Source organism: Lactuca virosa, chromosome 4 (assembly GCF_052849685.1).
Source record: "Lactuca virosa cultivar CGN04683 chromosome 4, Lactuca_virosa_CGN04683_v6, whole genome shotgun sequence".
NCBI lineage: Eukaryota > Viridiplantae > Streptophyta > Magnoliopsida > Asterales > Asteraceae > Lactuca > Lactuca virosa.
In genome coordinates, this window is record NC_136429.1 from 155,516,294 (window position 1) to 155,543,512 (window position 27,219).

Sequence of the window (27,219 nt, forward strand, 5' to 3'; positions counted from 1 at the left end):
TTTCCTTTGAACATTAAACCTATAGTCGGAAAGCCAGCCATTTGCTTTCTTACGAAAGAATCTTCGGATGATCGTTGGCTTTGGCACCGAAGGCTCTCGCATTTAAATTTCAAGGACATCAACAAACTCATACTTGGCGACCTTGTGCGAGGACTTCCTCTTCTAAATTACGACAAGAAACATCCGTGTGCAGCTTGTGAACTAGGAAAGCAAAGTCGTAAGAGTCACTCCACAATTATCAATACCAAAATTATCGAGCCACTCGAACTTTTACACATTGATCTTTGTGGTGCTTCTGCCATTGAAAGCATTGGTGGTAACAAGTATATTTTGGTTATTGTAGATGATTTTTCTCGATTTACCTGGGTTTATTTTCTTAAACAGAAATCAGATGCTACCTCGAGGCTAAAGGATTTTATCAAGCTAATCGAACTTCAATTGTTAAAGCCAGTTAGGAACGTTCGCAGTGATAACAATTCTGAATACAAAAATCAAGTGTTTGAAGAATTCTTGACTGAAAAGGGAGTAGCTCACAACTTCTCTGATCCTTACACTCCTCAGCAGAACGGAGTCGTTGAAAGACAAAATTGATCTCTTTGTGAAGCTGCGAGGACCATGCCTTCATTTGCGAACTTAGCGCTCTATTTCTGGGCTGATGCGATCGGAACTGTCTGCTTTACTCAGAATCGCTCCTTGATTAATAAAAGATTCTCAATCACTCCTTATGAGATTCTTAATAAACAAAAACCTAACGTTAATTGCTTTCATGTTTTTGGTTCCAGGTGTTTCATTTTCAACTCCAAAGAGCAAAGGAACAAATTTGACGTGAAAGCCGACGAAGGAATCTTCCTAGGGTATTCTCTCACTTCAAAGGCATATGGGGTTCTAAACAAGAAGTTAAAAAAGATAGAGGAAACCTACTATGTCACGTTTGACGACAACTATCTCAAGAAGTATCAGAAGTCTACCAGTCCATCCGAAGAGATTTTTCCATCATCACCCTCACAAACGATTCCTCTGATGAACTTGTATGAGGAATTCATGAATTTGTTTGATGAGCCTGAGAAAGCCATCTCCTCTGAATCAAAGGCTAAGGATAATCAAGAGGATGAGTTAAATAAAATCACGGACGATGCTACGAAAGATCTCGAATCTGAATCGCCAATTCCTAAGGATCCAGAAGTTAATACTGATATTTCGAAGACGTCTGAAGTTCCACCCCAGCCACAACCTTCTACTACTACATTCCAGGGGAGCGTTCCACTTCAACCTCCATATTCGAAACATCTGTTGAAGGGGAGGATTCAAACCCTAAATTCAGTACTGATATACCTATCTAGGGGGAGAATCCTATTCCGAACATTGAGTCACAAGCAAACTCCCAGGGGGAGAATGAAAATAATGACTCTGACGCTCAATCGGAATTTGAAGATGTGAATTTTGAATTGGACCCAACTTATGATCCAAACTACCCACCATTAACCAAATTGACCAAAGATCATCCCAAGACTCAAGTAATCGGAGCACCAACCTCAGGAGTTCTCACGCGAGCTCACCAAAAAGCGAATCAAACTGCATTATTTTCAAAGATGGAATTTTGCATGTTCAATTCGTTCATCTCCAAAATTGAGCCCAAGAATGTAAAGATTGCTCTTCATCACTCTGATTGGGTGCAAGCTATGCAGGAAGAGCTTAATGAGTTCGAACGCAACAAAGTATGGAGACTGATTCCAACTCCGAAGGATGCTTCTATGGTCGGTATGAAATGGATGTTTCGGAACAAGCTTGACAAGGAAGGAAATGTCATCCAGAATAAAGCTCGGTTGGTTGTTAAAGGATACTACCAAGAAGAAGGCATAGACTACGAAGAGACATTTGCTCCGGTTGCGAGGCTAGAATCTGTTTGCATTTTCCTCGCCTACACAGCTCATAAGAACTTTGAAGTCTATCAGGTGGATGTAAAATGTTCCTTTCTAAATGGTGAGTTAGAGGAAATGGTCTATGTGGAGCAGCCACCGGGTTTTGTAAATGAGAAGTATCCAAATCACTGCAATATTCTGGACAAGGTTGTGTACGGTTTGAAGAAAGCACCACGAGCATGGTACGAAACTCTTACTCGTTTCTTAAAACAATCTAAGGGGTCGTTTGATAGTTGTTGACTGAGTAAGATCTGACTGAGTCAGAGTCTGACTGGGTCTGAAGTCTGACTGAATCTATATCTGATTGAAACCATGTTGTTTGATTATGGTCTGACTGGTTGTGCTGACTGTTGAAAATGGCAATTTTACCCTTATGTTCTATTTTTTCGTGGTATGAAAAAAGAACCAAAAACGCACAAATACTAACAAATGTCTAATATTAGGAGGGCATTTTAGAACTCCTATTGAGATGACAAAAACACACAAATACTAACAGATGTCTAATAGAGGAAATTGAAACTAACAGATCAAAGGAATGCAATCTTTTGGTTTCTTGTCTAATTAGGCAACAAAATTATATTTTCAAAAGGTATACAATATCTTAGTCCCAAGGACCTAAAAAGAGACACTGAGCAACCCAAAATGATTTCAACATGCACCTCATGGCTTTAACTTAATTCATATATCAAGACCTTTAAAAGAAAGAAAACTCTAGAAACCATTATTTAGCTTGTTCGCTATTTGTTTGACTTCATCCATATACTTCATAATGGTTTTTTAATGCAACTCAATTAAAACAACAAACAGATGGCCTTTTAATACAATTCAATTAAAAGAACATACTAATAGTTTTAATAATCTATAATCCATCTTGCTAGCCAGCCTTAAGAAATCGGAAACATAATCAACAACAACCATTTTGAAACATGCTTAAATATCATATGGCAAAGGTTTAGAAGATATCTAACAATCAAGTAATTTGATATCCTTGCTATCCATACAACACAATTACATAAATGAAACCCTCAAAACATATAAATACATCCGAAAGGAAAAATCTAAACCAAAAGAATAACCATATGAGAAATTTTTTTGAAATCCTCTTGCATAGCTGCCTGGCCTTGCATATTATACATACTATGTAAATACATCATAATCAAATCTCATCTCAACTCCATTCTTGATTTCATACAAACAATCTGATATAAACGCATGGTCTGATTTCATATAGATACAAATCATATCATCAACTGACTTCAGAAAAAAAAACAAAAAACCAAATGCGTACCTGTTGTTGTGGAGGTCGAAACTGCCAGAGGCTGAGAGGCGTCAAAATCGCCTGAGGAAGCTGTTAATTGCAGGTTGTGTGGACGAGGAGTGGTGAAAAGGAAGAAGCGATGTCGGCTGTTGAGTAGAGGCGTGCGTTTTTGCGTGTTTTCTTTTAGGACGCAAGGGCACAAAGGGAACGATGGCTTTTCTTTTTGGGTTAGCAACAATTTTCAATTGGACCGAGACAGTAGATTGGTCAGCTATTGCTGACCGAGTCAGCCAATTTGGGGCTCTACCAAACAGCCTGACCAGACCGAGTCAGCCGAAACTTGCTGACCGGACCCAGTCAGCTCATTATAAAACTGCCCCTAAGTTTAAACAAGGCTTAGTCGACCCAACCTTCTTTCCCAAGAAAGATAGTGACCATCTGATGATTGTCCAAATTTATGTTGATGACATCATTTGCGGATCTACTAATCCTAGATTAACTGCTGAATTCCGAAAATTAATGGAAACTATGTTTGAGATGAGCTCAATGGATCCAATTAACTTTTTCATTGGATTAAATATTAGACAGAGTCAAGATGGAATATTCATCAACCAGGAGGCCTACACAAAACCTTTGCTCGCAAAATTCGGAATGGTAGGGGATTCAAAAGTCAAGGTTCCAATGGCATTCGGAACGAAGCTTAAATCTTCCTTAGACAAACCAGCAGTGACATGACTCTCTATCGACAAATGATAGGTTCATTAATGTATCTAACTGCTAGTCGTCCGGACATTATGTTTTCTGTTTGCTATTGTGCCAGGTTTCAGGCAAATCCTCGTGAACCCCATATGATTGCAGTAAAGAATATATTCCGATACTTAAAAATAAAATCTACTCTTGAAATTTGGTACCGTACAAACTCAAGATTCTTTGTGCAAGCATTTTCAGATGCTGATCTCGATGGATGCGGTCTTGATCGGAAAAGCACAACTGGAGGATGTCAATTTCTAGAGGGCAAACTCGTAAGTTGGCAGTCAAAGAAGCAAACATGCATCTCCTTGTCTACCGCTGAAGCTGAGTACATCGCAACTGCCTCTTGTACGTCTCAAGTGATATGGATTCAAAGTCAGCTAAAAGATTATGGGATTAATATGATGAGAATTCCCTTATACTGCGACTCCGAAAGTGCAATTCGCATTTGCCACAACCCAGTACAATATTCCAAGCCTAAGCACATAGCACTGAGGTATCACTTCATAAAAGATCACGTGGAGGATGGCAATGTTGAAAATCACTTTGTAAGATCTGTTGATCAACTGGCCGATATCTTCACAAAAGCCTTACCTGAAACAACCTTCAATAGAATTCTACAAGGCTTAGGAATGATAGAAGCAGAATCTGTTCTGAAACTAGCTTCATAATCGGAAAGCATCACTTAAGTTCGGAACGGTTCCGAACCCACGGAGGTACTCATAAGTCACTGTTCACACTCCGAGCGGGTCTGAATGCTCGCAATGCCTCAGAGTCAACTGTTCATCTAGGACTCAGAACTTCTTATATCCTTTGTAAATTATGTATTTTCGTTATTTTCTTTTCTGTTTTTATTTCTTTTTCAGAAAATTCACAATACAAAAATATTTTCTTTTCTATTTTTATTTCTTTTTCATAAAATTCAAAATACAAAAATATTTTCCTTTGTGTGTTTATTTCTTTTTCAAAAAACTTCAAAATACAAAAATATTTTTCTTTTCTGTTTTTATTTCTTATTCAAGAAAATCCAAAATACAAAAATATTTACTTTCTTGTTTATGTTTTATCTTTTCAAAAAATAAAAAAAAAACTCCAAAAACATTTTTGTTGTGGTTATTTGTGTGTGTTTTTTCAATTCGTTTTATCTTAGGTATTTTTTTCGTCACTACAATACGGAATGATGGGGCAGGTCTATAACTCCGATTCTATGTACTAGCTAAGTGTCCCTAGAAGGATGCTGATGCATGTTGACTAAAGCCTCTGAGACTCTATGTTGAAGCCTTAATGATACTTTCACTCCGAATGTTTCTTCCCAATTAGGCTAATACTCACATAAGTCATTGAGCTACCTTACTCTTCTCACATTGAGTTAAGAGTTGACTGCTTAGTCATTCACAATTTAGCAGAGGTACAGTTTTATCTTCGGAACCACCTTTAACTGTTCTACATATCACATTCGCTTTCACACTCGTAACCCTTGAGACTCTCAGAGTTTACCACTGAGGTTTATGGTTACACAACTTCTGTGTTAATGATCTTCGAATTATTATTACCATAATTTAAGTGAAACCCAAAGTCCGAATCCTATCTATGAATTGACGGTGAACATTTAACAAGTTCAAGATAATTCACCATGGAATTAACGAATATCAACCCTCATAGTTTTGTACCTTGGAATCTCATTATTTGTACCTTGGAATTAACGAAACAACTGGTGGTTCTGGCGAAAACAAAACGAAGTCTCCACCAAAATCAAAAGATCTGAAGGATAATGAAGCTTCTGGATCGAAAGGTAAAGGAAAATTGATTGATGATGATGAAGAAGAAGAAGATTTATCTGAAGGGGATAAGCTTAAGAGAAAGAAGCGTGACCAAGAGCTTGATGAAAATCTACGACTTGCAAAAGAAGCCGAAGCTCGGGAAAGGGAGGCTTGTGATGCCCATGTCACTCTCAAGACTCAGAAGTCCCTCTTCCCTCCTTGGTCAATGGAACGTATTTTGAACAAAGCTGTTGACAATCCGAATTTGTACTGGTTGGAGCCAGTTACTTTATTTGACTTGGAAAACACTTCGGAGTCTTAGCTTGACTTTCCAATTACTCCGAATGCTTTTCTGTTTCGCTGTTTTGACAAGATTGAGAAAGCTCCCATTACAGACTATGACGTCAACCATTCGTTTTTCTCTTTCTGCCTCAAGCACGGAAAGCCTCAGTATCAAACTTTGAGTTCAAAGAAAATTACAGCTGTGAAAGTCATCGGACTAATTGAAACGAAAATCTTTATCTATGTTAAATTGAAAGTTGTCCGTGGGGAAAGAGTTCAGTTTTTGAATTTACTCTCGCAGACCTGCCATGCCTTAACCCATATGATTGGATTTCCTTGTTTCATCTCTTGTTAAAGGATGAACGGAAATTCGAACCCATCATGGCACATCTGAAAAGGATGTTGGTTTCTTATATTCAAGAAGTTTGGAATATGGATGTAGAGATCGCGACTATTTTGCGAAAGAAGCCTACTGTGAAACCAAAAGATACTCCGAATGATGTTTCCAAGATGAAACTCGGAAAAATCCAAAAAGACAATTGGATTGTGGCTTTTCAACAGAGTTCTAGAGATGGTACAAACGTTCAAAGGTGTTTGTTCTACTTACCAGACAAACATCTTTACTCCACTTTTTGTCTAAACTACATCTTAGAGATTACCGAGAAGAACAAAAGGAATGATGTTGTGGATAAGAAGTGCTTTGCAGATATGATCAAGTGGTACATTCAAGTTCGCAATACTTTACTTGGTCTGATGCCGAAAGTCTTCAAGGTCTAGAAGCGAGAACAACGATGAAGAATCTTCCTTCCTTATTGACACAAAGGGGGAGATTGTTGGGATATTTACGGTTTTGTGTCAATATTAAGGGTAAATTACACGGATGGTCCCTATGGTTTAGGGTAATCTGCATGTTTGGTCCCTAAGAACTTTTTTTAACTCGGACCATCCCTAATTTATATTTTTGTTGCACGCTTGGTCCCCGTTTGACCTAAAAAGACTATTATGCCCTTATTAATTTCTTTTTTAATTAGTTTATTATTTATTTAATATTTATATTATTAAATAAAAAACCTTACCCCCTCTAAACCTCAGCCAACCCCATAATCTTCTTCTTTCCCCTTTTCTTCTCTTTCCCATTTTTCAATCTCACGATCTCTTCCCCTTTCTTCCAAATCGAGATCAACGATGCTCCCAAATTGAGATCGACGATGCCTCCTTCCATATCAAGATAGAAGATGCCGGAAACCGAAAGCTAGGTATACTCTTCTACTGGCTTATTACTCTGCCATTGGGAGCTTAACCAGAAACCAACCCTAGAATCTTGTTTCTCACTTCTCTCACCCAAACCCTTGCCATCGGTTTGCCTACCATTCCGACGAACAGAAAACCTGACACCGTTCTTAACCTTGCATTCTCGAACCCCAACCCATATTTTGATTTTTTCCCGATGAATATAAACCAACATGATTCTCCAGTCAATTAGTTTGTTTCCTCATTATATTCTTTGATTACAATCAACATTCAAGATCATTGTTTGATTTGTGGTTTGTTAACTGGAGTTGCATCCATTTTCCGTCACTTAGTCACCCCCTTTCGCAAGGTGAACCTAGGATCTTTTGTTAATCGTTTTTCATGTATTCTATCTTCATTGTTACTGTTTTTTTTTTCTTTTATATACATAAGGTACATAATCATGTTTGATTATGAGATTTTTCTTGATAATCAACAAGGAAATCGTAAGGTGGCATAAGGTTTCATTTTAAGATTTTTCTGGATGTGATATCATCAAGTTCCTATGAGATGGTTCTAGTAATTTTCTGGAATTGATTTCATTTACTTGATTTCAGCAATTTTAGCAATTTCAGGAATTTTTTGGTTGTTGTTTAGATTTTTCTATATTCATTTCACCATGTCTTTTTATCGTCGGAGGTGTGGTTGTTGCCGGAGGTGGTGGTAGTTGTCGTGTTTTGGTGGTAGTTTCGACAAATGAACATAAGGACGGAGGGGAGATCGGAAGGGGAGGAGAGTCCGGTGGTATAGGCTCTTGAATCAGACCAATGTTTATTTGGTTAATATGTTTTCCACATTTAATTAATAATTTATTTAATAAACTGATAATTTAAAAAAGGTAAAAGAAATCAATAAGGGTAAATCAGTCTTTTTACATAGGACATGGATCAAGCGTGCAACAAAAATGTAAAATAGGGATGGTCCGAGTTAAAAAAGTTTTTAGGGACCAAACACGTAGATTAGCCTAAACCATAGGGACCATCCGTGTAATTTACTCCAATATTAAATATGCATGTATTTAGTCTTTATTGTTATCGGATTGGGCCTGTCCATCCGTCATTATGATGCTAGGCTTAGACTATAAATATGGCATGCATGTATCGTTTTAGGGTTAATGTTTTGTAGCCCTACGTATCTTTACAGAGAAGTTCTATCGAACTCTTCTAAGATATTGATAATTAAGCATTTGGCACTCTTTCAATCACATTCAGTCGTTGTTCTTATTGTTTGATTCATCTAAACTGTTTTGAATCCAGCGATCTTTATTTTATTGTTTCAACACCCAGACGACCGCTTCGAAGGTATGTGACTGCTTTACTAGCACAATGTACTCCCACGGTAGCCCCTTGGCATATCATTCAATCTTGGTGACTTCTTCTGGGACGAGTCTTAGGGCGAACTCCATATTATTAGTGAAGGAGTTGGTGTACGCATCCATTGACATGCTTCCTTTTGTCAAAGCCAGGAATTGATTCTCCAATTCCAGCATCTTCTCAGTCGAACAAAACTTCCTCTTGAAATGGGTCAAGAATTCGTCCCAAGTCAGTTGTAATGGCTTATTGGGGCTCAAAATCTTCCCAACGTGTTCCACCAATGAAGTGTTATACCCTTGAGCTGCTTCACAACGTAGGCGGTTTGTAGCTTGCTCGTGCATCAAAACGTTATGAAAGCTGACTCCATCTATGATATCCAATCCATGACTCCGACGGGATCTTCCTTCCCGTTAAACGATAATGGTTTGCAAGTCATGAAATCCTTATACTCGCAATACCCCCCAACTTATGATTTATCTAGACCTCTGGTCGCTCCGGCCCCTGATAACTTTCCAAGTCATCATTATTTCTTTCTTGGACTGTATGTGTGGGAACTGGTCCATTGTTGACTTGTTCAATAACTACAGGCTCGTTGATCACTGACACTCCTCCCCTAGCATTAGCTAGTTCCTGAGCTAAGAGCTCCATAAACCCACGTCGCTATTAATCGAGCATTTCTTGCATCAGCGTCCAAGCTTCATTCATCGGGATTTGAGCAACTCCTGTTCCGACGTTCTGAGGTGCTGGACCTCCTTCGTTTGTGACAAATCTACCGCTCCTTGTGATGGTCATGACGTTCTATGTACCCGATAAGGCGTTCAATGTACCGAGACGAGAATATAGATAGAGAAGATTTAGAGGTGAAATCCTCCTTATCACTCCGAACGTTATGTGCCAGTTCTAATACCATAATTAAACGTTTAGAAATCTGAACACATAAAATTCCTAATACTAAGTCGACAACAGACCTTAAATCTAATAATAGCAACCTAGAAGGCAATCTAAGGCATGATATACTGCAATTCATTTGGCACATAAAATCAATTTAGGCATTTTATCTTAAAGTAATCTAGTGCATGTTATAGCAAATAAGGTATTTCACCTACGTTATGCTATATATATATATATATATATATATATATATATATATATATATATATATATATATATATATATATATATATATATAATTTCCTTATTTAGCACTTCATATTATTTAAGGCCTATATTCTAAAATATCCTAGTGTTTGTGTCTATTTAGGTATACAACTTGAACTATCCTAGACACACTCCTCACCATCATTACTTAACTTTTAAGTTTAAGTCTAGAAATCCTACAAATTCCTAGTTCGCTTAAACTAATACTCTGATACCAACTGTGACATCCTCTAATTTTCAGAACCAATTAAAACTTTTCTTTACGCTTTCAAAATCATTTATTTATATTTGCGGAAAATCCCAGTACAAAATATCATTTTGATTACAAACGCTTGTTTCCAAAATGTTAAAACCCTAAGGATGTCATAATCAATACAGATACATAAGTTACAACGTAAAGACCTGATGGTCCTTATTGCAGGTTGTCTCTTAATCATTCAGTATCCTAATCAAGTTCCATTGGCTTAAGTTTTGATACCTGTGATGCATATGAACTGAGTGGGTCAGGTTGGGGAAACCTAGTGAGATATAAGGGGATTTCAATCCCATGATATTGAGACGATAATATTCCATAATTATCGGACCTACAAACCAACCGATACCATAAAATAAACATTCCTACATATTCATTCCTACTGATCCTCATAGATCCTAGACTATCCATTTCTATCGATCCTCACAGATCCTACACTATCCATTTCTATCGATCCTCACATATCTTGAATAGTGATTATAAGAGAGAAGTTGATCTCGTGCGATGAATCGCTGACTACACAGCTAGAGGCATCCTTGTCGTTGTAATTCATAAAGGCTTATGGGTCGTCAGAGTATTTGATTAATATGGTTTTCCAATTCATCTATATATGTGAGTAATGAGCTCACATTAGCAACGTAATTCACAAGACCGTCTAGAATGATCAAGTGTTGTCACCTACTCTGTGGGGTGACCAGACATACCGCTAACAGTTTCCTGATCAGGACCCACGATTTCTGGTCACCCCGTACGGAGCTACCGTACATCAACACCTGATAATGTCATGGAACAGAACTTTACTCTCAGTTCCTAGGTTACGTACATTCTCCTAATGAGACTACCTAATATCAAACTTAATTGAGCTAGGTATCTTCCATAAGTCATCCCTAGACTAGATCGCAATGCCTATAACCAACTTTTAATACCAACTTTATTCTTGGGTGACATTAACCTATCTCTAGTGTATTTCTATTCCCTACAGAGCATTAGGTATTATTATTCCTTTATCTCCTCAACAAAGCTAACTTTAATACTGTTATATGATGTTATATATTTAATCCTAACATCAAATAGAACCATATCTGGTTTGCACATAGCAAAGTATATATCCTAACATATAATCCAAGCAATAAGCACATAATTCACATACGACTTCCATCAGATATTTAATATTTTAACTAATACTTGTATTAAATCATGTTCTTGAAAGGGACTATGCACTCACTTGATAAAATGGGTGACTGGTGATATGGGGAAAGCTTCGTCTAACACCTCAGATATTCCTTGACGTGACCTAAGTATAATTACTATAGAGTTTTAGTCTAATGATCTTGGAGACTAAGAATAGTCTAGATCCTCACTAATCCCAATGTCTACATCAAGGTCTATCAAGTAAGAATCAGCTAGGCAGGACAGTCAGGAGGCAGGATCATTTCGGCATAATAGCTTTTCTGAAATCCAACAACCAAGCCAACATGACCATTCTAGACACCTCTCCTGTAAGTAGATCAATCAGTATAACGACATAGAATTACTGATAAATCTTATTTATATGTTCATAGTAACGACTTATGACTATAAATATAAGTTACATAGAAAAACTAGAGTGTAGCTTAACTTACAGAGGTTCTTCCTGACAAAAGTTAGGAAATTGAACTGGCAAAGCTTCTACTCACTAACTTCTACTTCTTCAGGTATCACGGGGCTTCGCTGAAGGCTAAAACTAAGGGAAATGGGCTAAAATCGAGAGAATTTCGAGAGAGAGAGGAGAAAGGGGAGTGAGGAAGCAAATGAGCAGCCGAAGTTTATTTATAGCACAACTGCGTGCCGCGCACACCTCAGACGTCGCTCCTCCCATTTTTCTACCACGTGTCGCAAATATGGTGGTGCACGCCCCACCTTCTAAAAGGTGCGCATCGTGCAACCTAACTGCGCATGGCGCTTCTCGGAAAACCTCAGAAAATCGTATCTTCTTCATACAAGCTCCGTTTTCGACGCTCTTTATATCACCAGAAAGCTCGCGACGAGATCTACAACTTTCGTTTGGACTCCGAAGGCTAATTTTTACTTTATTTTTTAAAACTATATTTTTAACAGGCTTAGACTGTTAAAGTCCGTTAAAAATTCATAACTTCCTCATATGATATTCGTTCTGGACTGTCTTTATATGGACAGAACCATATGGACGAGATCTTCGTCCCTAGTTTAGATTGATTTTCCTAACAAACAACCGATTTCTACTTCGGTTTCTGATTCGTATACTGCTACGTTGAAACTTCTAAAAATCTTAACTTCCTCTTACAAAGTCAGATTGGGGCGTTCTCTATATATACGCTCTCGGTTTAATGACTACTATGACTTTCATTTAGATTATTTACCCTAAATAATCTTTTTTTTATAATATCTAATTATCGTTGCGACTAATAATTATCTCATTTATTCTTTAATCATCTAGCCCTCTCTTACGGGCGTTACATTAGGTGTCTTGCCCTTCAGTCTATCAGTTGGTCCGCCTCAACCCAGTAAACCACAATATATCGATATAAACATTATCTATTAATAACCGCAAACACAGGTAGTCCTATTGATCTACCAGGCTAATCACATAACCAATAACCACATATCTCTGCATAATAGTATACAACAAATCAGGATATCTAATCCAATGGGCTGGCCTTGGTGCCTTTGACCCATAAGTACAGTGAGGAAAACTTACCTCGATCAGAACATAGAAAATCCCACACCCACGTCTGCTGCACAATGGTTCCTCACGCTGAACACAATCAATACCGCCCCTAGTTACTTTCTAAGGTGAATCCCATAATCATGAGGCCTAATAATGGCCTAAGCCCAAACTGGGCCCACTAATGGCCCATCCCATCTAGAGAACCCTAAGGCCCAAATATTCCAAAATGGCCTCAAGTCAGCGGTCCAAACTCCAATAGTTGATCCTAACGGTGTGACCATCTCGTGGTCACGTCATGATCATCAACTAGACCCAGAACCAACTCAGCGGGTCAACTCAGCCCACCAGTTCGATTCCAATCATCGTCACATAATGACCTTTCCCCGAGTCATGTTGTCACGTAATCCGGACAAAATAGTCGGGGTGGTAAGCATCCCCACGATGTGACAGGCTTAATCGTCACGAAGTGAGCATTGCACTGACCAGCTTTAGAGCATTAAGCTCTTATTCCTTATATCCATAAATTGGGACTTTCCAAAGGGTCTTCCCTCACGCAAAGGATGATAAAAAATCATAGCTTTTTAGTCATGCATGTCCAATGCATGACTTAAACACTCACTAGGTCAAAAGAGGGGAAAAATGAGATCTAGACTCATGCTTGGAGTCTCAAACTATACCAAAACTCAGATCCAGGGACTATATCACAGAGAATGACTCAATGATCCATAAAGTTGCCAACTTTGAGGATCCCATGCATGCAATCCATCAAAATCATGTAAAAAGAGCTTAGAACTTAGATCTAGCATGCAAGAGGTAAAAAGTTCAGAGCTTTATGACTTACAATGGTCCAAAAGCTCAAGAAAAGGTAAGGTAGAAGTTAGAATGCCAAGAGGTTGCTCCACCAAGGTCTTTTTATCCTTCAAGGAGTCAAAACCACCAACGAATGCTTCAAGGATCACAAAAATGGTCAAGGACTTCAAGTGGGACGAGATTATGGCTTCAAGGAGGCACTAGAGTGAGGGAGGCTAATGATGGGCAACCCTATGTACTCAGCAGGTTTCCCAATAGGACCCACTCAGTTTATTGTATCACATGTAGCGATATTAAAGATATATTTCGCTGAGAGATTCAAGGAGTATTAGATCTCTAGTTTAATTACTGTAAGGCTTGTAATATTTCGTTATACTTATGTTTCTGTATTGGCGATGACATCCCAATGTTTAAATATAAATAAAATACATTTCTTTGAAAATGCTTTGATTATATCATTATCATCTTTTTGGGAACAAATTCTGCAATACTATTCTTCAAAAAAGGATACTCTGATTTTTAAATAAGAATAAACAAATCGATCTTTTTTGGCCGTGAAACTGGGGATGTCACATTTGGTTATTACCATCCATGCCTACTGTAAGGAACATCCTGCCTAAGTATTTCCCTTTAAGATGTACTCCATTAATGATAATAACAGGACACAAACATGTTTGAAATGCTCAAACCTACACAATAATTTAATAAATTAGTCATTAAATCGAATGCACGTGTAACAAGAATTAAAATAACTCATTATATAAGAAATATTACCGTGCAACAGATAGCCAAAAAAAAGTATTCAAATATATTGTCATAACCTATCTTTATATGTGTAACGGTCCCTAGATTCTTCCTGTCCAAATTGTAACAGTATAAAGGAAGTCTTTGAAAGCTTTCTTCAGGGGTCCCTTTCAACATATTTAGAGCAAACATTTTAGCACTCTATTCTTGCCAATATGAAATATGTACACTAATACGGTCATTTAAAGTTCGTTGGATCTGTTTCCCCGCAACATCTTACATGTACTGATATCTAATATGCCCTTCAAGAAGTAGGCCACTACCTTTTTTTTGGATTGTCGATGATAGGGAAGGAGTTGTGTGTTTGAGCAAGTGTGGTTATTCGATAGTTTAACCACTTGAAACGAATCAATATCTTTATCTTTTGTAGCTTGTAATCAACATAAACAACTTCATACATGTCTTTTGTAGTTTTTCTCACTCTAATTTGAAATCCCTTAGTAACACATTTTCATACTAATTAAATTTTAAGTTCTTCTTTGGTTTTAAAGAGTTGATAAAGCTTCACATAAGCAAAATAATTGTGGGCTACAACACCTTTACATTTTTGTTGAGTTATTTCGACAATCGTAAAGGTTCAAGCATCCCATAATGAGTGATTTGTGTTTCTTCATAATCGGAAAAATAATATAGATATTTTTCCTCTTGGGTTTTTAGGGTTTTAGGGGCTTAGTTTCCTCCTCTTTAGATTTAGTCTCATCCTCTACAAACTCAGTGAAACTCTAGAAATGTCAATCTGGCTCTCTATGTGGAATTATATTGTCGTCATCGACCAACAAGATTATTTTTGCTTGGTCATTTGCAGATTCAATAACATCAAATGATGGATCAACATCAGTTGCAACCTTACCTTTATACCTAAAGCCATCCCCTTTTACAAGCTCATTGTAAGAAGGATCATGATTGGTTTTCATAGATAATAAATCACAAATTTGGATACTTCTAGCACCAGAAGACACATTGCCACCAAATCGATTTTTCGCAGTAAATCAATGAATACCAATTTCCATAACATTATAAACAACAAACAATTGTATTGTGTTAGGAGACATACTACTAACAAAACTAAGAAAATATTTGACATCAATATTGTCAAGATTCTGCATAACTATATTTGATTTAGAGCATTGGAAAGATAGACGTATTTGATTAATGTGTGACCTGGACTTAGAAGCAACCAACGTAATTAACTTACCGAAGTTGATATCACTGCTTATATCTACACCAAAGCATGTGTAGTCTGGATACATTTCCATTGTCCTCCACTAGAAACTGGCACTCGAAAAAAATCATTATACATACTTATTTTTTAGATTAAAATGATGTTTTAGCAATGGAGGAACAAATACAAAGAATTATAGTGCTTATGGAAGAACAAAGAACACATAAATTACCTAATTTTACCTATCTGGAATGCCCGTACATTCCGGAGTACAATCCAAAATATGTTTTTCTAGTCCCGGAACGTACGAATGTCAGATTCTTAACCTAATACCTACAATCCACCACCAACTTCAGAATACCATATTCCAAAGTAAACGGTCATTTTAAAATTTTCATAAAAAGTTGGTTATTGTTTTCGGATTATTCATTTATATGGGTTATATTACTCAATTTTCCATAATTAAATTTATTTATAACTAATCTACATATAATCCTTATACTATTTGTAGGTTTGATTACAAGTGGGTTTAGGCATGGACACCCGGCCCTAGTAAGAGTGTCTGGAGATTGGAGAGTATCTAGAGGGCGGCGAACAACAACAGTTACGGTAGTATCGCGCTAAAAATAACAAAATTCAATGAGAGTGGTGGGTTTCGCCGATTTGCCGCAAATACAGTCAATCAACCTACCACTATGTTTGGAGAGAAATCAGAAAAACCCAGTTCCAATCTCGTTCTTTCTTCGTTGGATTTTTTAATCTTCTGATCCTCGAATTTATATCATAATGCCTCATGCATGCGTATTCATTTTCTGATTTTTCGGAGGGAGAGTTGACTGGCGACTTTTGAGTTCTAAAGAGCCAAGGAGGAGCCGACTTTGAGTCCTGATTTTCTGGAGGAGGAGCCGCCTCTTGACTAGATGGCCACTTTGAGCAAATCAAGTTGTAAGTACTCGGTTTGAATCATAATATCTCTACCCTGAACTCAAATTTTAATCACATTCTTGCTCTAATTAACATTTTCCCTATAAATTAGTTTGATGTGGATTTTATTTTGGTTCTCTAGAAAAGCGTTGACATACTATTTATACATAATCTTCTCTAATAATCTTCTTTTAGCAAGATTAGGTGATTAAATCTAAAAGGGAAAAGCTTTTGCTACCTAAAACTTAACTGTATTCATAATATTACTACCTAACATAATTATGCTCATAATTTTTCTCTCTTGCATGAAATGGTATTCTTTATATTCACACAATAGTACTTTTATAAAATTGTATTCATAATCTCACTGTAGTGATTCTTCTATCATGTTGTTATCGATGATGTATTTTTTTTTCGGTCGTTGTTAGTAACATTGATATAGTAAAATCATGACTTAAGTTAGACTCATAAACTTTTTTTTTTATCTATTTCTTCTGCAAAATTTGCTAAATTTATGTGATCTTGACATTTCTATAAGAGGGAAATCTCCAGAAAAATCCTAATATTTTAGGAAAATTTTTAATAAAGTCCTAAATTTATTCTTTTGAACAGAAAAATCCCTACTATTTAACTTTTTGAATGGAAAAGCCCAAGAAACCGGCTAACCACATTTGAGCCATTTTGACCTGTTCAACATGATAGGACCAAATCGTTAATTTTTTCAAAATAATTAGACTATTCTGCAGATTTTTCAAAAGTTGTATATAATGTATAAACGTATTTTTTACGTATTTATGTAATTTTTAAGTTTTTATATGTATATGTTTACATATTTTTATGTATTTTAAATGTATAAACATATTTATTTTACGTACTTATATGTATTTTTAAGTATTCTACATATATTTTTTTTATGTATTTTATGTGTTATTTTTTTATGTATTACATATTTATATGTATTTTTACATATTTATGTATTTTTTAAGTTTCTTATATAGATGTTTATGTATTTTAAATGTGTAAACATATTTTTTTTACGTATTTATATGTATTTTTAAGTATTTTACATATCTTTTCTATGTATTTTTTATGTATTACGTATGTATATGTATTTTTACATATTTACATATATGTTTAAAGTTTATTATATAGATGTTTATGTATTTTTATGTATTTTATATGTATAACTGTATTATTTTTACATATTTATGAATTTTTTACTTCAAGTCGTCTTCACCATTTCATCCGATTCTCACAGCTTATTCAAGTATGTCTAGATGGTTTTCCTATATACCCGCATTGCTAATGGGATTAACTTAAAATATGTGGGTTGTAGGAAAACCATATTGACATACTCGAATAAGCTGTGAGAATTGGATGAAATGGTGAAAACGACTTGAAGTAAAAAAATACATAAAAACATAAAAATAATAGTGTTATACATTTAAAATGCATAAAAAATACGTAAACATGTATATAAAAAAATACATATTAATACGTAATACATAAAAAAACACATAAAAATACGTAAACATATAAATATAAAAACTTATATATATATATATATATATATATATATATATATATATATATATATATATATATATATATATATATATATATATATATATATATATATATATAGGAGTAGGATCAAATGAGAACACCGAAAAGGTTGAGAACGCGAGAACAGATCTGAGCTCTTCAAAAATTACGATCTAAGACTAATATAATTTATAAAAGTCATGAGATGAAATTGTAAATTTCTAAAAGTCATGGGATGAGATTGTAAATTTTTAATAGACTAAAGGGTAATATGGTCATTAAACGTTAGCCTATTTTTGTCAAGTTGCTGGAATCTCTCTTTCTCTCTCCCCCTATCTCTCACTCACGTATCCTTCTTCCTCTCACTCTCTAAATACAAGTTTCAAACCTTTAAACCTTAATTGAGCCGTCACCACCATACATCCCTTCCCCGGCCCTTCCGTTTACCTGCTTTGATCGTCGTTACTTAAAGTCGAAGTTCCTTCTTCTCGGATAGTCATTATAGAAGGAATTTATGCACTGAGTACGACCATTGCTAGATCTTCGTGTCTCTGTAACTGGTGGAGTACACTTTGATCTTGTCAAGAGGGTTTAAAGGGACATTCAACTTGTTGGTCAAGAACCTGAAGAAATCACTCATCAAATCTCTGAAACCGTATATTTCAGTTTGATTATCTTTATAATCGACTAATCATATATCTTTTTCGAGTTTTGTTCTCTATATGATTCAAGCTATCCTTGCACTCAGGTATATCCTATGTACAAAGCTTTCATCGAGCCTTATCTACAAACTGCACATATAAAAATTATAAACAACTTGAATCCTTTCTCCGGATTTCAGAATCCCAGTTATATTTTAAAGGTTAGCTCCTCATTTACTGTTCAAAAGGGAATTTACAAGGCTCATTTAAGTGACTGGTTTTTGTTTAACTTTGTAGTCTAAAAAGTCAGTGACACCAGAGCAAATGAAAGCAGTTCTTTCTCCAGATCATCAAGAAAGAAAAGAATAAACGTATGACATTTATCTTCTTCCACCTAGTGAAGACCCTGAAGCTTGTCAATCATATCTCAGGATGAGAAACAGGGATGGAAAGTACAATCTTATGTTTGAGGTATGTATCTTTTCCAAATCTTGATTTTTTTTTATATTAAAAGATCAATTGTAAGGATAAAGTAATTTGTTATTTGTAATTTTTTTGGAATGGGTGTCTGATAGTCCATTCATTATATCACCTAGAATCACCTTTGAAGTGAGTGTGCGTCTTCTTGGTGGATTAATGGCATTAGGATACACCATTGCTGCCATTCTCAAAAGAAGTAGCCATGTTTTCTTTGATGAAAGGTCTGCGTGAAAACCGATTGGTTAGAGCAACTTAATCGCACCTATGTTCAGGTACTTTATTGGAACACCATCTTGTTAATTTGGCAAAAAGATTTTATTTTTATTTTTATTTTTTCATGTTCCTTTGTTTTGATTGGCTAAGGTGCAAGGAAGAGACCGTTGTTATGTCAAATATAAATGAAGCTAATAAAAATATATAAATCAAGTTATATGAATAAGACTTTAATCATATATAAATAAGACTCTAATCATATATGAATTGAATAATATGATTTTTTTTCATTTATAATTATTATGTATTTTCTTCTTTGTCTTGTATTTTATTCCTTTATGTTTAAAATTGTAATAGATTTATGTTTCTACATTTGTACAGTGAAATCCAAGATCTTTTGGAATGTAATGTTGGAATGGTCGTGTTCAAGAAAACACTATAAAGTGGAAATATTGAAGACTTATTCATTTATGATTATCGAATTCAACCGAACACTGCAAAGTGACTTATTCATTTATGAATTATAGAATAATAGTTAATTATTGTATTCAAATTTTTGTTTGAGTTGTATTAGTTTTGATTACAGGGAAAATAGTTTATTAGTATATTGTAATTTTGTTTTGTATTATTCATTTATGATGAGATATATAATCTACTTATTTATGCAATGTGTTTTATTCATCTATAATTATGATTTTATTGAAAGCTTTTTATATAAAAGTTGTGTTTTATTCATTTAAGATTATAATATGATTGTATAGAAATTTTTTATATCCAAATTATGTTTTATACATTAAAGCTTACAACAATATGCATATATGATTACAAATGTGTTTTTAATATGTCGTTAAAAATATTCATGTGTCGTTAAAAATATTTGGATAATATGATAAATTCTTCAATATTTTTAATGTCGTTGGTAAATAAAATATAAAATAAAAACATTTTTTTTAAATCATGTTAAATGATATTTTATTAATTTTGTTAACTAAAAAATAAGTTTACTACATTCCTAATATCAGGGAAAATAAATGCATCACATAATTATAGAAACTAATTAATTATCATAATTTATCCATATTTAATTACATTTGTCAAATTCTTTTTATGCCCTTATGAAATGATTGGTTCATAATTGTTCTTGCGTTCTCAACCTTTTATGTGTTCTCATTTGATATTTTCTATATATATATATATATATATATATATATATATATATATATACTCGTACGTAAAAATACGTTTATACAATATATACAACCTTTGACGAAATATGTAGAAAAGACTCATTATTTTGAAAAAAAAATAATGATTTGGTCTCATGACCTGTTAAACAGGTCAAAATTGCTAAATTGAATAAATTAGCTGATTTTTTATTTAAAAAGTTAAATAGTCAGGACTTTTCTATCTAAAAAAATAAATTTAGGAATTTATTAAAATTTTTCACAGAAAAGAATCATTATCGGTAGAAGTCGGATACAAGGAGAGGTTGAAGCTATTTAAGGGATAATCGTTGAGTATAAAGATCTTTGTGCTGCCTTTATTGGTTGCACTAGGGTTCTTCATGTTGCTTCCCCTTTTTGGGCTGACATGTATCTAATCCCCAGGCAACCACTTCTTTTTACATGACATACGTTTGACTACATAATTATTTTCAAATTTGAAGTTAAATATGCAAGGCCTTGTAGGCTTGTACTACAATTTCTCCAGAAACCATGTCTATTCTTGATTATCATAAAGTAATTGATGAATTTCTTCGGCGAATGAAGGAAGAATCGTTTTAGGTGAATATTGCAAGTTTTTGTTTGTATTAATGTGGATTTTGTTTAGTGAAAAAAGTTATTGCAATTTTGTAAAATGTTGTATATATGTGCTTGGTCAATCGTAGGGTACAACATAAAAACATTATTTTATCATCTCGCCCTGAACATGGAAAACCAATGGATCGGCCTTGATCGAGTATCATCTATAAGACAACAAATTAAGTAATCTACATATGTTTTAAGTTGAAAGCACATGTCTACAACGTGACTAAAGTTATATACATATGTGACATAATAGCAAACCTTTTATAGCTCGTTATTTTTAAACAAAAGAAATCACACAGAAGGAAAGTATCTGTTTAGCTTGAATGGCAATGAGTAGAACTCTTCACTTCTAGTGTCGGTCTGGTAGGAATAGAATTTGTCCCACCAATGTTTGCCTCGGTCTCTCCTAATAGAACTGTCTTTATAGTGAAGCGTATTATCCAGAAAATACGCCAAGATCGCAGCTACAAACGCCTCAGACGAGAAAGGAACATTCACAATGTTGTTAAACTACATGATAAGAAAAAAATTGCATGAGTCGAAATCCGTAATTTTTTTGACCATAAAAGTCAAACTAAATAGAGACGGATAGGACTGTATCTATCTGATCTGGGACTCCAACAAGCCTTATGAAACTGAGGCTCGATGAGATTAGATTCACATGTATCGAGCCCCGAGCATGTTAGACTTGATAGTTGATACCATGTTAGATGTGTAGAGCTAATTTTTTAGCCCAAACAAACTCATCAGACTCCAACATATATAGAGACAAATAAAACATTGTGTAGCTGATGTCGGACACATTTGCCAATTATGGTATTCTATTCATACCCATCTTGCAGATGTGTGGACGGAACCGTAACCGTTGATAGCTTCATACTCATTGAAGTACTGGGGCACGGACAACCCCAAAAAGATTGAAAACCCGAGGATGAACTTTGTTCTGAAGGTGTTGAGATTGCAAAACTGAAGGAAACTAAGGCCCGCAGCACCTGTAATATGACATAGTTACCCTCAAACATGCCATATAAAGTCAGAAAAAGGGTAAATCGGTAAATTCACGAAAAACTTACCCACGTAAGCGAAGAAAATGCAATATAGAGCAGCAACGATAGGTGTTGGTATCGAAGCAAAGACTGCTCCAAATTTACCTACAAGATCACATCGGACCTTTATTGGTTTTAAGAATTTGATACCTTATAGAAAATTTAATTGGTTTTTGATAAAAGAACTTGCCAAGAACTGAAAAGAAGATCATGAAGCCGGCTGAAATCTGCACGACTCTGCGACTGCCAACACGGGTCAAAGCCAAAAGACCAGCATTCTCACTACGAATTAGCAAAGAGACATCTTTTATCATCAAAGATCTATTGAGAAGTTTGTATATAAACCTAATTAAGCAGAAAAGTTGTAGTCTTTCAACTCACAAAGATACCGAAGATCCACTTATGGTTCCAAACAAGCCCGACAACAATATGCCAATTCCCTACAAAGATGAACATGTAACTAATCCATCGCTAGTTTTCTTAAAGAAAGCTGTTGCTATTTTCTTTTGAAATTTGTCATTAATGATCGGTTTTTAGCGACTATTTGCTTCTGTATTTAAATCAGAGAAACAGGTGATAATTACCTGCCAACCAACCCCACGGCTTAGAACAGAGGGTGGCAAAGGAGTTGCACTTGCATATCTCGAAACCACCATGAAGCCGCCGGTTGACTGATCATATCATAAAAAGAAATAAAGTAAACCCAAACTGCATGTTATAAAGTATAAAAAGTGTCTTGATTACATAAAAACCTGGAGTCTTCAAAAATTAATGAGATTTTGATCAATATGATTATATACAGTAAAATGAAAAATAAGACCTCTACAAGCGCAACAAAAGCAGCCATCATCATGGCAAAAGCTTCACCGGCATTGAAGGAGGGTGCACCCCATTGGAATGGATATGGAGCTCTTATCCTGAAAATGTGGGATCGAATTAATCAACACGGTATCATCGTCTTTATATATTTTTTATTTATGTCGAGTCTAAATAGATAAGTAGGAGAATCACAAAGGGGTCGGATAGGGACGTAACTGCAAACATGCACAACTTTTTATTCGTTGTCTACACCTTGAATTTTGAGTTTCCCGAATTCCAATCCAGTTACAGTTTTTAAATATTCCAATTTAGTTGTAATATCACATTATTTTCTTGATTTCCCAAAATCATAAGATTAGAGTGTTTCTTAATTTCATTAAGTTGATGTTAATTTCAATTTTTCGAAATCTAGAAATACCTACCAAAATTATTTCGGTCGATCTATATAAATGGTTGAATGTAATGTTTGCTAACCATGGGGCGGCGTGAATTAGTCCCGCAAGATCCGTACGACAACTTGCTTGCGTCCTTAATGTTGTGTGATTGTAGGCGCCACTAACCGTAAGTATGTGAGCATAAATCCAAACAATTGCAACTGAGATCAAAACACCAAAACGACCGAATATATTCCTTCCCGCATGTATCAAACGTGATACATACTGCACATAACAATTCATAAAGTTAAAAGAATTAATTTGTAGCCTAAAGAATATGTTTCTTTTATTTAAAAATATCATTATTACCTGCGACAGGATAACTAGCAAGATGAGCTGAGGCAGCCCTATTTCAACACACGTGGCAACCTAAAAACAAAAAACCATATTCTAATATATCTGTACAAGTACACGTGGTGATATATATCATATATATGAGTATATATATACTCACCCCCGGGAATCCAAATTCGTAAAGCCCAAAACCTGCAAGAGCGACCAAAGGAACAGCCGACAGTGGGCTCAATAACCTTGCTACATTACGCCAAAGACCACTGAACCCGAGGATAATCTGAATCGTTGAAGCAATAATCAAAGCACCTTGGATCGCACGCATAGTTTTCTTGAATCTCTAACCACAAAAAGTAATACATATTTAGTCAAAGATTCTTATATGTACATGTTCGTTTTTGAAATTCATGATTGAACGTTAAAGATGAACAAAAAAACATTGGTAAATGAATCACGAACCGCTATAGGATCAGGATCATTCCACCGACCAGATAGGATAATCGAGATGGTGGGTGCAACATAAGTATATGAACTCCCGATGACGACAGGTAAACGAGTCCCGAACATAGTCTGAAGCAGTGTGTTTATTCCGGCAACAAAAAGCAGAGTTTGAATCACTTGTGCTTTCTCCTCCTATAGGATGACACTTATATTGTTTAGATTAGAGGGTATGGAATAATCGCAACATAAACGTATGAAAAGGTATATATTTTTTGTTTACATGGATTTAAACTAAAATTTGATACTAAGTTAAGTCTTACATTGCCTCCTCCCATTTGTGGAACAAGAGCCGTTGGAATAATAACCGTTGTGCCGAGCATTACTATATAATGCTGAAAACCAAGCAGTATAGCCTCATCTGCAGCAAATATGCAATTGTAAACAAAAATCTTCATAATTCTGTTCAGGTTGTAAATGTTTAATGGCCTATATTTGGTCATTGTAGGTGTTTTTGATAATAGTTGATGTGAGGGTGTTCTTCTTAAAGAATCTTTGAAACAAATTTTCAAGGATAACTTAATTATAAAGAAAGGAACAAGAAATTTACGCCATGGGGGTGGACTCGTAATGCAGAAGGAGACGTTTGGCAGCTGATCTCTTGCTGGGTGTGGCGCCAGCACAAGTTCATCAGCTTTTGCTCCACCACCACCGCCGTCGTTACCTCCGGCCATATCTTTAATTTCTTGGTATATAATTATAGGAATATTACTCCTAAACCTGCAAGATAAATGGTTTAGTAGCGCAAGAGGGTGATAAAATAGTGAGAAATTGAAGTGGGATTGTGGGAATGCTTATATAAAGCTGAAGGTTATGGTTTTGATAGAAAAATGATGAATTAGGCACACACTAGAAGTTTTGTGTAGTCGGTTTGTACGTGTTGTGTGTGTATGTGGAATAGTGATAAGGACAAATGCTGCAACCATGAGACGTTAAATAGTGTCGTGTGCGTCAGGCTGATTGAGTAGCCATGAAAATATTACTCGAGGAACTGTGAGATTTTTTAAAGGAAAAAACATAAATTTATAGTTTTCCATATAATATCTAAAATAGTTTAGTATTTATTTGAAGGATTCATGAAAAAATTAGCATGGGAGTGTTGGGTTTGCCAATGAACATTAAAATAGCTAAACTAAACTTTAAAGTCAATAATTTGTCTCCATTTAATCATTTATCGAAGGAGTTATTGACGAAAATGGAGGTTAAGAAAACTGAAAACTATTTACCAAACTAATATGTCTTTTAAAATATTTACCAACTAGTATGATTTTAAATTGAATTTTTATAATATATTTTTTTAAAAAAATATTCCTCCTCACATGTCGTTGGAAGATGGAGAGAATGTTAAGTTAACATAAGTTAACTTTTTGTTGTATTTTATACGGCCCTACAAAAGCAATTGTAATTATTTATCTTAAAAATCATACGAATTAACTTAGATTCATTTATTGTCAATATTTGATATTGTTCTTTAAATTTTATATACAAATTAGATTTTTGTAGCTATAACCGAATGGTATTTGAATCAATAAATTAAGATCTTCGTCCAATGCTTAAAAATCATACGAATTAACTTATACGTACGGCCCTACAAAAGCAATTGTAATTAGTCACCGCCATTGGGTATCATGGGATAAAGTAACTGCACCGAAAGAAAGTGGTGGATTAGGTGTTGGCTCAATACGTGCACTAAACGTGGGTCTCATTGTAAAATGGTGGTGGCGCTTGCAAACTGAATCGACTGCACTATGGAGTCAAGTAATAACAGGTATCCACTCTCTTTCTAACAAGCCTTATGATTATATTTCAAAGAAAACTATTACTGGGGTTTGTAAAAACATTGCAGGGACTATAAAAGATATTCATGGAGCTAGACTTACTTTCAACGACATATTCAAGTTGGATGTCAAATCAGGAGAAAGCACAATGTTCTGGCAAGACAATTGGCTGAATAATGAGAAATTAAAATCAAAATATCCTTCACTTTATGATTTAGAATTGTGTAAAACATGCTCTGTTGCCTCTCGAATCTTAAATACTGGTAATTCCTGGGAATGGAAATCTTGCCCTTTAAACGCAGGATTATCCATAGAATTTAACAGGTTAAATCGGGAGATTGCTTCTTGCCAAATACAACCCGGACAAGACAAATGGATATGCTTGTTAACGCCAGATGGAAGATATACTGTGGAAGCTCTTAGGCGGAAAATAGACATAAATTCACATCAATCCATCATTCTCCCGCAGATCAGTTGGTGTAAGATTATCCCCATTAAGGTACTTTGTTTCGCTTGGAGAGCTGCACAAGGTCGTATCCCATCTGCTACAGCACTACAACATCGTGACATGAATATCGATTCAACACATTGTAGCTCATGTATCGGAGGAGATGAATGCGCTGATCACATTCTCATCGGTTGTCCATACGCAAGTTATATGAGAGATAAAATTTTAGAATGGTGCGGAATAAAAAAAACAAATTTCAATAATGTTGGTGACCTACTTCAATTTGCAGCCTCATGGGGTCGATGCCCCAAGAAACGTATTAAACTACTATGTATATGCTACGGATTGATATGGAGTCTTTGGAAAACCAGGAATGACAGATTATTTCGTGGAGTTGCTACCACAACATCCAGGGGGATTGATAACATCAAATCGTTAACATATTTATGGCTCAAGTGTAGGGGTAATGGTATTACTGGTGATTGGATAGATTGGAATTCCTCCCCTCTTTCCCATATGTAATAACTTTAAAAACTATTTCTTTTGTTTTCTTGTTTTGCCCTTGCCTAGTTTCTTGCTAGGTTTCGGGTTCTATTAATATATTTTGCCGTTTCTAAAAAAAACTACGATTAAATTTTAAATGAGTTTTACCTTATGAGTTATGATGACAATAATTAATTATAACAAGTAAAACTAAATCATTTAATTTTATCGTTTTGGTAATAAAACATTCTATCACTATGATGACTCGGTATGCTATCGATGCTTCTGGAGCAAAGAATTGCATTACAAAAGTATAGATTCGTTGGAGTTTTTAACCAAAATATGGTTATTAAAAAGGTATTAACC

The 27,219-nt window shown here is 35.1% G+C and overlaps 2 protein-coding genes across 2 annotated transcripts; one reads left to right on the forward strand and one right to left on the reverse strand.

Annotated features, from left to right (window-relative positions):
- Positions 1 to 21,303: 21,303 nt before the first annotated feature.
- LOC145168574 (nucleobase-ascorbate transporter 6-like) lies at positions 21,304 to 24,934 on the reverse strand. The gene is made up of 13 exons (XM_079087356.1): positions 24,695 to 24,934; positions 24,408 to 24,505; positions 24,106 to 24,279; positions 23,810 to 23,986; positions 23,665 to 23,724; positions 23,396 to 23,580; positions 22,923 to 23,019; positions 22,687 to 22,773; positions 22,484 to 22,542; positions 22,293 to 22,384; positions 22,130 to 22,207; positions 21,888 to 22,048; positions 21,304 to 21,566 (listed from the first exon to the last, which is right to left on the reverse strand). Exons 1-13 carry the CDS (start codon positions 24,816 to 24,818, stop codon positions 21,348 to 21,350), a joined length of 1,611 nt encoding a protein of 536 aa, XP_078943482.1. The 5' UTR covers positions 24,819 to 24,934; the 3' UTR covers positions 21,304 to 21,347.
- Positions 24,935 to 25,892: 958 nt separating this feature from the next.
- LOC145105258 (uncharacterized) lies at positions 25,893 to 26,892 on the forward strand. Its single transcript, XM_079042387.1, has 2 exons — positions 25,893 to 25,902; positions 25,991 to 26,892. The coding sequence occupies exons 1-2, from the start codon at positions 25,893 to 25,895 to the stop codon at positions 26,890 to 26,892; spliced, it is 912 nt and encodes a 303-aa protein (XP_078898513.1).
- Positions 26,893 to 27,219: the final 327 nt, after the last annotated feature.

Bases quoted from the DNA above. Each gene is read 5' to 3' on its own strand.
- LOC145168574 (XM_079087356.1), bottom strand. From the start codon at position 24,818: ATGGCCGGAGGTAACGACGGCGGTGGTGGTGGAGCAAAAGCTGATGAA. The intron at 23,020-23,395 runs GTTAGCAAACAT...CCACATTTTCAG, and splicing joins CTAATTCACGCCGCCCCATG to GATAAGAGCTCCATATCCAT. The intron at 22,543-22,686 runs GTAATTATCACC...TCATCTTTGTAG, and splicing joins GCCGTGGGGTTGGTTGGCAG to GGAATTGGCATATTGTTGTC.